Below are 13,500 nucleotides of genomic sequence, written 5' to 3'. Positions count from 1 at the left end.
AGAATTACAAAAGACATATGTGATAAATGGCTGGTATCCAAAATACAAACTTTTGAAACTCAACAGTAAGAAAATGAACAACTCAATTAAAAAATGGGCAAAAGACCTGAAGATACCTCATCAAAGAAGGTACCATGGAAAATGAGTACATTAAAAATCCAACATTATATGTCATCAGGGAAGCGAAATTAAAACAACAACGAGATACCATCACATATTTCTAATACAATAAAATTCAGAACACTGACAACAACAAATTCTGGCAAGAATATAGAACATCAGGAATTCTCATTGATTTCTGGCAGGAAAGCAAAATGGCACAGCTTCTTAAAAAACTAAATATACTCTTACCAGGCTAACAACAAATTGTGTTTCAGGGTATTTATCCAAATTAGTTAAACATTTATGTCTACACAAAACTTTCCAAACAAATGTTTACAATAGCTTTATTCATAGTTGCCAAAATTTGGAAGCAAGTGAGATGTCCTTCAGTGAGTGAATGGATGAATAAGCCATGTTATATACAATGAGATAAATATGCAGTGAAAAAAAGAAATAAGCTACTGGAGTTCCCTGGTGACTCAGGGAGTTAAGGGACTGGCATGGTCACTGCTGTGGTATGTGTTCCACATAATGCATGCACAGTGGCAGGGGGTGGGGGGAGAGGAATGTTAAATAGAAAACAAAAAAAAGTTTCATGAGCTGTGGTGTAGGCCGGCAGCTGCAGCTCCAATTCAGCCCCTATCCAGGGAACTTTCATATGCCGTGGGTGCAGCCCTAAAAATCAAAACAAACAAAACAAAAAAGAAAAGAAATGAGCCATCAAGCCATGCAAAGACATGAAGGAAACCTAAATGCATATTATTAAGTCAATGAAATCAATCCGAAAAGACTACAAATTGTATGATTCTAAATATATGCCATTCTGGAAAAGGCAAAATTAAGGCGACAATAAAAAAAAAAAATCAGTGGTTGCCTGGAGTTAGCAGGTGGGAGAGGAGGGATAAATAAGCAGAGCAGAGATGATTTTTTTAGAGCAGTGAAACTATTCTGTGTGCTACTCTAATAATATGTCATTATATATTTTTTCAAAACTTATAGAATATAGAACACAAAGTAAACACTAACGTAAATTGAGAAATTCAGTAAATAATGATGTAATGACATTGGTTCAACAATTGTTAACAGGTGTACCACCCTGGCGCACGATGTCACTAATGGGGAAAGCGTTGGGGAGCTGTTCGAGTACGTGGGGGTACATGGGAACTCTATGCACTTTCCAAGCACTTTTTCTGTAAACCTAAAACTGATCTAAAGAGAGTGTATTCATTAAGCAAACTAATAAAGTATTTCTAAGCCCTTAAACATGACTTTCATTCTCTTACTCCCTTGTTAAAATGTATCAAATTTATACTTGGTCTAATCTCCAAGGCTTTTGTAATTTTCCATTTTACCAGTTCAGCATTAGTTTAATTATTTCTAAGACATATCCGTCCATTATAGGAATTTAGAACAGATGCCTCATGGCTCCCATGAATAAATAATATTCATCCTGAATATATCTTTTCATTGTTGTTTTCCCTTTGAAACTCTTTCATCTCCCCTCTCTTGATCTAAATGATCCTACTCCTTTAAGAATTTTCTCTCCCATTAAAAACAACCCCAAAGACACCAGCTTTTAGTAACCTGCTTCTCCTATCATAATTATAGTTTATACCGCAAAATAAAGGACTGTGCCGTATCCTCTCTAGTGCTGCCTTGGTGCTTCTGGGCAATTCTGCTCTCTTCCCACCTAGATGGGGAGTTTATGATGATATATATGGAAGCGTGGCAGAACCTGCCATCCCAAAATATGCCACTTTAGAAGAATTAGTTTGATCTAAGGGCACTTGAAAAACAGCAGATACAAAAGAGTGCGCGGACCTCTCTCTTTCTTCCTGAATAAAACTCCCATATGAAAGATACCTTCCTACACCAGAAAGAAAGAACATTCTTCTTCTTCTTTTTTTTTTTGTTCCTCTGGGGCTGCATGCATGGCATATGGAAGTTCCCAGGCTAAGTTCTGCCAACCTACACCACAGCAACCCCAGATCCCAAGCTGCGTCTGCAACCCACACCACAGCTTAAGTTAACACCGGACCTCTAAACCAGAGAGAGGCCAGGGATTGAACCCATGTCCTCATGGATGCTAGTCAGATTTGTTACCGCTGAGCCATGATGGGAACTCCAGAAAGAACATTCTTATCACCAGGGACAGGGAGTAGTGGCTGCAAGAAATCTGGACAAAAAGACCTTCTTAAAAGAATTCATCTTTTCTAGCCTTCTCTCATATTTTGTGTTTCCACAGCTGCATCTTCGTCAATCAAGTATAAAATCATTTAGGTCTTCTCACTTCTTTGGGGCTTCATTTCCTTATAAAGGCTCCCGCGTCACTTAAACCTGACATTACATAAATGTGTATGCTTTATCCTGTTAATCTGTCTTATGTCAATGTCATGCTAAGGCTCAATCAAAGTCACCAAGAGGATAGAGGTAAAGTTTTATCTCCTCTACAAGATGTTTTAAGTTTTACTCACGGCATCTTAGGGATTAATAGAAGCTTATTAATGGAAGGGGTGGTAGGATATTATTTTGGCTTTTTTGGTAATCCTAGACTACTTGTGTAATAATGATTGTATCCTCCAAGAACAAAGAGAAAATGACATGCATGCTGAGATCAGGAAACTCCCTTGAAAATTGAAGGCAATAAAATGTTTGAAGGTTTCTTAAGTTACATATCAGACTTAAACCTCAGAAGAGTAGCCAAATATTGAATGACACAAAAGATATCAGTAACTCCTATAAAAATATCACAGGATCTGATGCACTGATATTGGGGAAAAAAAAAGAGAAACTAAAGCACTAGCATACTTTGGGAAGACAGACAGGCTCCACTGGCATTAATCACGTTAGTAAACATCATACAGTCAAGCAATATAATATCTAGTGTTAGAAGCCATAGGTGACATATTTGGGGTTTTGTTCATGTTTAATTTTTTTTCCCACTGTACAGCAATGTTTAATTTTTTTATTTCATTTTTTATTATAGTTGATTTACAATGTTCTGTCAATTTCTGCCATACAGCAAAGTGACCCAGGTATACATCTATATACATGGTTTTTTTTTCACATGATCCTCCATCATATTCCATCACAAGTGATCAGATACAATTCCCTGTGTGCTACACAGCAGAATCTCTGTTTATCCACTGCAGATGCCATAGTTTGCATCTACTAACCCCAAACGTCCAGTCCCTCCCACTCCCTTCCCCTCCCTCTTGGCAACCACAAGCCTGTACTCCACGTCCATGTGTTTGTTGCTTTTTCTTTGTGTGGAAAGGTTCATTTGTGCCACATATTACATTTCTTGATGATAAGCATCAGCACCCCCATGAGCCATTCTTATCCAAAGTTAAAAACCTTTACACTGGCAATGAGTCGATTTAGTCTACCAGCTTAGAATCCCTACTTGCTGCACCACAATTTCAATAGGTTGACAAGTGTGGGAGAATGACTGGTACTACCATTCCAAAGTATGTGCCATGAGCTGGGCTAAAGTCAGTAAGGAGGAAAGGAAAACTTCTGAAACACGAGAGCATATTATCAAAATATCACACACAGTCCCAGACTGCTGGGAAATGGAGTATTCAGAAACGGCAGAATGGTCAGGAGTATCATTCCCAAGCCTGAGAAGCTCCCCTTACACATCAAACAAAGACGGCAATTGTCAGTGTACTGCTATCAACATGGAGACCAATAACAGCACATGTTCATACAGGGTATAATTAACAGAAACGTTAATGTAGGTAGGCTTCAATGTTTATTGTGAAACTTACCTTGCAGAACTTGACTTCTGCCTCTAAATGATGAATGTATTGAGACTGGTCATTGATGATAGCAACAAGATTGTGTACAGTAGGCATATTGGTTTCCTCATGTTCTGGTGACCTCTAAGGCAAAAACAAATTCACCATGTTTGGATTTAGCAAAGCATCAGTTAATACCACCTCCACTTAGCATTCAATTTAGCACTGACATCATATAAACACAGGATAAACACGGACTATATCACAACGTGGCTACGAGTATTTATATTTTTTATCCTATAAACTCCACAAAGAGAAAAGCTTCAGGGATATGAATACCCTTTGTTAAGGATGGAAAGTGAATGGGGTAGTAAGAAGCTTATGGTACATGGAAAAACGCTGGAGTAATAGAATTGGCTAGGGATGAGCTGCCTATTGAAGCCATCTGAAAATGTGACATCCTACTCAGTCATTCTGAGATAAAGGGACAGCTCTTCCAGAAATTGCCATGGAAGAGAACTGCCAGCTAAAATTGCAGAAGAGCTGCCTGAAGAAGGGGTTCTTCAGACAGGTGTTTGATGCCGAGTGGGTGCCAGTGAGGTAAAATCGTATCTACAAGGGAGTACATTAGCAAAACAGCAAAATGGGATTTTTTTTCCTTTCCTTTTTTTTTTTTTTTTTTTTTTTTTTTTTTTGTCTTTTTAGGGCCCTACCTGCAGCATACGGAAGTCCCCAGGCTAAGGGTCAAATCAGAGCTGCAGCTGCTGGCCTACACCACAGCCATAGCAATGCCAGATCTGAGCCACATCTGTGGCCTACACCACAGCTGATGGCAACACCAGATCCTTAACCTCCTGAGTGAGGCCAGGGATTGAACCTGCATCATCATGGATGCTAGTCAGATTCATTTCTGCTGAGCCACGATGGGAACTCCTGATTTTTGATTTCTGACCAAGTCAATTCGAAGTTACACTGTTCTGGAACATAGAGACTCTAAGACTATAGCGCAAAAGCAGGGACATAGGAAACTGAAATTCACTCAGTGAAGAGACTTCAGAAAACGTGTTAATTCTCTTCTGCAGCAGTCTTGGAATTGATTTTTTTTTTTTTTTTAAGTGCCACACCTGCAGCGCATGGATGTTCACAAGCTATGGGTCTGGAGCTGTAGCTGCCTGCCTACACCACAGCCACTCACAGCAATACCAGATCCTTAACCCACTGAGTGAGGCCAGGGATTGAACCCATGTCTTCATGGATACTAGTCGTGTTTGTTACGCTGAGCCACAACAGGAATTCCCTGGAATTGATTTTTAATGGACATCTTACCTTATCTTAAAATGACTGTAAAATGCTTTATAAAATCATGCATCATACCACGATATTTTTTAAAGAAAAGAGGAAGTCAAGAAAAGGGAAAATGAGGATCGACCAGTTAGGTGAACTCAGAGGAAAGCTTGGGATGACCACACAATCATTTTGTTTTTCAATCCAGCAGAAATTCCTAACAATGATGAAGTACCAGCTCTCATGGCAGAATAATTAAGGAGAGGTTTGCTTTGGGGCATATTTAATAAATTTAAAAACCAAAGAGACTTGAATTAAATGAATTAACTATGGTAATTAGAAAGCAACTAATAATTTTATACTAATAGAAATGGATTCAGAACACAGGCAAATAATGAATTATTAGTTTTGTGTCTACAGGAAATAGTCAATGTGAAAATTAAAAAATAAGCTAATATGGTATGGAAACTGTTCATATGAAATCATTTGTATACACTTTGAGGGGTTTGTTAGAGTTTGGATGTCCACCTTTTAAAATAATAACTTGATGTATTGTCTCTCTTGACACTGCCTTATTTTCACTCTCAATACAGCCACATCTTTCTCATATGTCATACTGGTTATGAAACTGCATCCTAAAGAGTAAAATCTTCAAAAGCTTCTTCTTCTCCTTTCTTTCTTTCTCTCTTTCTTCTTCTTCCTCCTCCCCCTCCCCCCTTTCTCCTCCTTCTCCTTTTTCTTCTTAAGGCTTGTAACCATCACATAAAATTTGTAGGCGCTTAGAGTCTAAGTTCCACTCTCTCCCATGGCTCCATAGAAATGGACCTGTGTAACGGTAACGTATATGCTGCACGTTCTGAACTGACGCTCTGGGTGAGAAGGGTTCTCTTCGCTATTTGGAGTCAGCTTTGTAACATCACTGCTCAGTTTTATCTTTAAAATGTTAATAAGCATGTCTGAGCACTCAACACATACAGCAACTTAATGTACTAGACTCAGAAGTATTCCACCCACTGTGCACATAAAAGCATTTCAGAAACTGGGTGACAACAGTAATACATGTACTGAATGAGGAAATATTTTATGAAAATTATAATTTATACCGATAAATATTGAATAGGAGCATACAGTACATTTCTCTAAGGTGGGAATTAAGCATGGAAATATGTGTCAGGCTGAAATGAAGTGTTACCACGGGGGGATTTAGGACATTTTAGTTGTGAGTACAGGAAAGTGACACGTCTCCACTGTTTCCAGCACATAGCCTGAGCATTCAGCTGTCACAGTGAAAATGCAAGGGGGATGTTTTGCCGTAACATTTGTATTTGTGTCAGACTTCATATGTATCAAAAGAGTTTTAAGTGTATGATCTCATTACAAAATCATGAGCGAGTACATGATAGAGCCCAGGTAGACCTAAAGCATAGACTGCTATTTTGGTCACTTAAACCTGGCCAACTTGTCCCTCATACCTTCCCTCACAGCTGCCCTGTCCTCATACCCACCCTCCCTTCACACCTGTTTTCCCGTCACGCCTACCCTCTCTCACAACCACACACACACACAACCTCACACGCACCCTCCCCTCACATCTACTCTCCCTCACACCCACCCTTATTCACACACACTCTACTGCACATGTACCCTCCCTTATACCCACCCTTCCCTCATGCCTACCCCACCTCACACACACCCTCCCTCACACTCACACACACACACTCTACCTCACATACACCTGCCCTCACACTCACACACACTCTACCTCGCACACACCCTCCCTCACACCCCCTCTCCTCACATGGACTCTCCCTCACACCTATCCTCCCTTACATCTCCCCACCCCTCCCGTCCACCCTCCTCACACACACACCACCTCACACACACCCGCCCTCCACATTCACTTCTTAACACCCTTTCCTCACACCCACCCGTTCCCTCGCATCTATCTCAGGCTTTATATCACATTGCTTCAATCAGAAATAATACATGTCGGAGTTCCCGTCGTGGCTCAGTGGTTAACAAATCCGACTAGAAACCATGAGGTTGCGGGTTCAATCCCTGGCCTTGCTCAGTGGGTTAAGGATCCGGCGTTGCCATGAGCTATGGTGTAGGTTGCAGATGCGGCTCGGATCCCGTGTTGCTGTGGCTGTGGTGTAGGCTGGCGGCTACAGCTTCCACTGGACTCCTAGCCTAGGAACCTCCATATGCCACGGGAGAGGCCCAAGAAATGGCAAAAAGACAAAAAATAAAAAAAGAAAGAAAGAAATAATACATGTCATCAAAGCAACAGCAATGGAAAACAGCTGCAGAAGAAAGAGAGCACAGCATCTTGTATCACACAATTTTATAACCATATATTTTAAAATGTAGAGTAAGACTACATACTTCAAATTTAACATTCAAAATGAAAGCATAAACCAATGTATAGCTAGAATTAAAAAGTAAATTCTAAAAATGATAACATCCCTTTAAAAAAGCAATGGCTTGGAATTCCCTGTTGGCTCAGTGGGTGAAGGATCTGGTGTTGTCACTGCTGTGGTTCAGGTTTGATCCCTGGCCTAGGAACTTCTGCACGCTGCAGGCATGGCTAAAAAATAAAAATAAAATAATAAAATAAAAAAGCAATGGCTTACCTTTTTCATATATTGTTCCTTTTTTTGTATTTGTTAACAGTTGCAAAGTAAATTCTTCCAACTATTTCCTCAGTCACATTTTTCAAGTGAATAAGAAATGAAAAAAATCAGGAAAACAGGCTTTGAAGTCCTCAGCAAATATAATCAGAGGAAAGAGAATTTCTTTTAAAATGTTTTACATTTTGACATGCCCTGCTCAGAATCTGTCTAGAACATGTATTACTAAAATGACACAGTAAAATTGGGAGTTCCCATTGTGGCTCAGTGGGTTATGAACCTGACCATATCCACAAGGATGCATGTTCGATCCCTGGCCTCGCTCAGTGGGTTAAGGATCCGGCATTGCCGTGAGCTGTGGTGTAGGTTGCAGACATGCCCGGATCCCGAGTTTCTGTGGTTGTGGTGTAGGCTGGCAGCTGCAGCTCTGACTCAACCCCTAGCCTGGGAACCTCCATATGCTGCAGGTATATTTGCATATTGCATTTGCCTAAAATGCAGAAAATAAAATAAAATAAAAATGACATGGTAAAATTAAAACATAGTTAGAGAAAATAATGCTTTGGTTAGGTTGCAAAGCTAACACTTACCGAAGGGGACATTTTTCGTCTTCTTGGAGATACCTCACTTTCCTCTGTTGCTTGTTGGCGCAACAAGGCTTTGAGCTGATTAACTGTGGAAAAAAAATGATGGGTTTGTTCACCTTATTTTTGATCTGTGGTTTATCATCCCCCAACTATCCTTCCATCCATCTAACAAATATTGTTTAAACGTGTACTATGCATCACGAAATGCACTCTTGACTGGGGACATAAAGACAACCACAAGGAAATCTCTACAGCATAGGAAGGAAGAAGCCACTGAGCAAGTGATATAACTAACAGATGTAAAACAGTATAATGAGCTCTAGGTAGACCTAGAGCTATATATACACGGTGCTCTAAGAAGAGGAAGCGCCTAATTGTGCCCGTTTTCACAGAGGCGATAATACACTGAAGGATGGAGGAGCTCACTGAGCAGAAAAGGCTGAGAAAAAAATCCAGCAAGAATGCATGGCACAGGCAAAGCATAGAAGCATGGCTAGAAGTTTGGTAGCGTTAGAACAAGGCTTACAAGATGAATGGCTGAAAGGAAGATAGAAAAATGGGGCTGGAGTTCCTGCTGTGGCTGAGTGGAAAGGAATCCGACTAGCATCCATGAGGGCGCAGGTTCGATCCCTGGTCTTGCTCAGTGGGTTAAGGATGCAGCATCACCATGAGCTGTGGCGTAGGTCGCAGACGCGGCTTGGATCCTGCATTACTGTGGCTGTGGTGTAGGCTGGCAGCTGTAACTCTGATTTGACCCCTAACCTGGGAACTTCCATATGCTTTGAGTGCGGTCCTAAAAAGACAAAAAGAAAAGAAGAAAAATGGGGCTGAAGGGGTAGCATGGATTCATCTGAAGAAAATACTGCTGGACATCTGATAAATGTTAGACTTCAGCCTACAGGCGTTGGGAAATCAAAGAAAAAAGAAATAAGCAAGGAATTAGATTAGCTGATTTGTGTCTCTGGACTAAAATCCTGGCAGTGGAGCAGAGGAGGAGAGACTGGAGTCATTACTGCACGGAGGTTCAAGCGTTCACTGTGTGTCACTCAGGTCAGGACTGACAGTGGCACTCACCGGCATGGCTGTGTTGCAGTTCGCGCCAGGCAGTCCCAGCATCCTCATTTCCTACGTGGGTACCAAACGAAGGATCCAGGACATCTTCTCCAATAGTGACATCACCTTCTCTCAGGGCACTTTTCAATTGGTGGATGCTTCTATTCGCACGTTCTGTCATAAGAAGAGGACAATCAGGGCCAGTGATATCTGGGTGACCAGTTGCACACCAACTCAAGAGACAATTTCTAAAGGAAAAGAAACCGTTTCTGATACTGCAGGGGGAAAAAAGAAAAAAGCACAATTCTGTTTCTAGCTGGCTGAGGAACATGCCAGGGGATGTGAGAGATTAAGGTCACGGGTTAGAGGTTAGACTTGACAGGCTCTAAGGTCCCTGCCACCTCAGTGTTCATATTCACTAAACATAGCTTGAGGAGTTCCCGTTGTGGCTCAGCAGGTTAAGAATCTCACTAGTATCCATGAGGATGTGGGTTCGATCCCTGGCCTCGCTCAACTGGTTAAGGACCCAGCGTTGCTGTGAGCTGTGATGTAGGTGGAAGACACGGCTCGGATCTGGTGTTGCTGTGGTGCAGGCTGGCAGCCAGAGCTCTGATTCGACCCCTAGCCTGGGACCCTCCATATGCTGCAGGTTCAGCCACTAAATAAATAAATAAAATACAGCTGGGAACCTCTATATGCCATGGGTCCAGCCCTAAAATAAATAGATAAATAAATACAGCTCTACCACCAAGGAGCACAGAATTCTCCCTGCTCCACTACCGCAAACAATAACCCCACAGGGGAAACACCATGCTAGCCCCTCAATGCTGACTCCCCTACCCCTCCTGGAGTGGGGCAGAGGGACTCCACCACACCAAGTTCCTGCCCAAGGAAGCCTCCTTGTCCCTGGGGGTAGGATCCCTCTGTCCCCCAACCCTTCTCTCCATCAAGGGACATTTGACTGCCTGGCTTTGATGAAGATCTGAAGAGCCGATGTGCTCAGAGCGGCAGCCTCTGTAGCAGCCGTATTTATGTACACCTGGCTGGCCACATCTTCCATGGAAATTCTTGGTAATTTCCCCTAGGAAATTAAGCTTAAACTCACTGGCACATACTTAACATAAATATGCAGGATTTTAACATAAATTACTCTCACAATTCATCTCTAAAAACAGAATGCAGGGGAACGTACACCCTGCTAGACCAATCACACCTTTAAAAACATCTGGTAGTTTCTGCTTCTACCCTCTCAGAATGCTGGGGTTTGGCAGACCTAGGCCAGTAAGGAGGAAGTCTGGCTACCTTGCTGGAGAGACTGTGAAGAGGCCACATGGAAAGGAGAGGCCCTGAGACCACCACAATAAGAAGGAGAGAAGCCCAGCCCAGTAACGGCCAAGTGCGGCCTCCTGACGATTCTGGCACCTGAGGCCATCCACCTGCAAGGGGATGAAAGAGACCCAACAACTACCCAGCTGAGTCCAGTTAGCCCAGCACTCTGTGGCAGGTACCAAAAATTCACTTGATTTTGTTTTGTCTTTTTAGGGCTGCACCTGCAGCATGTGGAAATTCCCGGGCTGGGGGCTGAATCGGAGCGACAGCTGCCGGCTTACACCACAGCCATGGCAATGCGGGGATCCGAGCCACATCTATGACCTACACTGCAGCTCACAGCAACGCCGGATCCTTGACCCACTGAGCAAGACCAGGAATCGAACCCGCACCCTCATCATTCCTAGTAGGATTCATTTCCACTGTGCCATGACGGAAACTCCCAGAATAGGTAAATTTATATATAGAGAAAGCAGATTTGTGGTTGCCTGTGGTTGGGAGTGATAGAGGGGTTGTGGAGTGCTTTTCCTTTTGGAGTAATTAAAATGTTCTAAACTGATTGTGATGATGGATGCCCCACACTGTAAATATACCAAAAGTAATTTAGTATACACTCTAAATTACATGGTATGTGAATTTTATCTCAATAAAGCTGTTACAGGTTCTTAACCCAGTGAGCCACAAGGGGAACTCCTGCTGAAGATGTTCTGTGGTGAATATTTCACTGAATAATTATTTCAGTTATCTATTGCTGCTTAACAAACCACTCTAAAGCTTGACTGTATAAAGCAACTGAAAGAATTTTGGGGAGTTCCCATTGTGTCCTAGTGGTAATGAACCCAACTAGTATCCATGAGGACTCGGGTTCAATCCCTGGCTTTGCTCAGTGGGTTAAGGATCCGGCGTTGCTGTGAGCTGTGGTGCAGGCCCGCAGCTGCTGCTCCAATTCCACCCCTAACCCGGGGATTTCCAAATGCTGCACCTGTGGCCCTAAAAAACAGCAAATCTTCGGCAAAGGATCCGAGCCTTATATTATTAACAGAACCATATCAATATGGTAATATTATACTGTACTATATACTAATACTATACTATAATAATACACTAATGACACTAGTGGTGACATTACTAATAATTCTACCCCATTTTATGGATGTTTTTTACAAGTATAACAACTGGAGAACTAGGCAATCAATTGGTAATTTCATTAATTAAAGTCCAGTTATTCTTTTCAAGTTTAAACCTGTTACTTCTACTAGTATTTTAGGATTAAATTCTCCACCTCCAATCTAGACAGCATTAACTATAACAAAAAAATGTTCTTTGTTCATTAAAGCTGAAACCCAGATTTCAGTCATCACTTTCAAAATTTGTCATCTGTACTTGAAAGTTGGTTTTAATTCATTAACTTATCAAATATTTACATATATGTACCAGAAATTTATGTTAAAAAAATGAATTCCCATGCAAGTTCATGTACGGCTATTATCTATTTCAAATGGATTCTATCTAAATATTTTTTTGTGATTTTTATTTTTTTTCATTATAGCTGGTTTACAGTGTTGTGTCAATTTTCTGCTGTACAGCATGGTGACCCAGTCACACAGACATGTATACATTCTTTTTTCTCACATTATCAGGCTCCATCATAAGTGACTAGACATGGTTCCCAGTGCTACACAGCAGGATCTCATTGCTCATCCATTCCAAAGGCAACAGTCTGCATCTATTAACCTCAAGTTCCCAATCCATCCCAATCCCTCTCCTTCCTCCCCTGGCAACCACAGGTCTGTTCTCCAAGTCCATGATTTTCTTTTCTGTGGAAAGGTTCATTTGTGCCATGTATTAGATTCCAGATATAAGTGATATCATATAGTATTTGTCTTTCTCTTTCTGACTTACTTCAAATAATTCTTAAGATCCTCAGAGGAGAGCTTTTTCTCAGGAAAAGCTTTCTCTAGGTAAGAGAGCAACACATAACAATGATACCAGTGACGTTCTCGCTCTCTTCTGTTCTAGGCCCTTCCTTGGAAATTTAGATCTATTTCTTCTTGTGTACTCAAGAAAAAAGCTCCTATTTCTTGCTACCTACATGGGAACCCTAAAAAAAACTATACAATTGCTACCTTTTCATTACCAATCACAGATGGGAATATGTTTATAAAAACATTCTACAGGCCCTTGGAAAATAGACTCTACTTTCTCCAAAGTTATTGACTTAAAAGTTTGAAATCAAAAAAAAAAAAAAAATAGCTATAACAGGAAAAAAAAAAAGCTCTATCTTACAAAATCTCTAATATAAAGTTCTCCACTTACAGCAACTCTTTTTCTACCTTGATTAAATGAAAGAAATTGGGTCTTTTAGGTCAGGGTTCAACAATGAAAGTCTACACTCACTACACAAGAGACCCAGTGAGTTTATAATATTCTCCACATCAACCCTGTCTCCATGTAGACCTTTCTCTGACAGGAATTTAGTACTGATTACAAACTGAGTCTTCCCTCCTCTTACTCCTCAGGAGTTAAGAAAAGTTCAGATAAGACACATTCTTGGTTTGAGTGAAATAAGAAGCAAAAGATTTCCGGTAAGTCAGTCTTTTCTGAAGAGACTTGTTAATGGAAAAGGAAAGTCAAAAAGTGTGTTACATGAGAAGCACAGAGCTTTAGACCTCGACACTGAAATCTATGAATAAAGCATGTATCTTTACTGTGTCTATTAAAAGGAAGCAGAGGGCTTGACTAACACTCAAAGTATGCTCTGTGGAGCCATCA

General features: G+C 41.1%; 1 protein-coding gene across 12 annotated transcripts in view; it reads right to left on the bottom strand.

Moving 5' to 3' along the window:
• SDCCAG8 (serologically defined colon cancer antigen 8) overlaps nt 1–13,500 on the bottom strand; it is a 250,651-nt gene that overhangs the window by 231,174 nt on the left and 5,977 nt on the right. For 11 of the 12 annotated variants that reach the window (XR_002336127.1, XM_021064173.1, XM_021064174.1 and 8 more), the window contains exons 2-4: nt 9,421–9,573; nt 8,350–8,432; nt 3,876–3,989 (exon numbers count right to left, since the gene is read on the bottom strand). Coding sequence is in view for 11 of the 12 variants with exons in the window: in XM_021064173.1 (XP_020919832.1) it covers nt 3,876–3,989; nt 8,350–8,432; nt 9,421–9,573 (350 nt within the window). In the remaining variant the exon portion in view is untranslated. Of the gene's footprint in view, nt 1–3,875; nt 3,990–7,762; nt 8,075–8,349; nt 8,433–9,420; nt 9,574–13,500 lie in introns of those variants that run through there. The other variant, XM_021064178.1, reaches the window with a different exon arrangement.

The sequence above is a fragment of the Sus scrofa genome, chromosome 10 (genome assembly GCF_000003025.6).
Source record: "Sus scrofa isolate TJ Tabasco breed Duroc chromosome 10, Sscrofa11.1, whole genome shotgun sequence".
Lineage (NCBI taxonomy): Eukaryota > Metazoa > Chordata > Mammalia > Artiodactyla > Suidae > Sus > Sus scrofa.
Note: the sequence above shows the minus strand (reverse complement) of the source record. Positions and strands in the feature narration are given on the sequence as shown.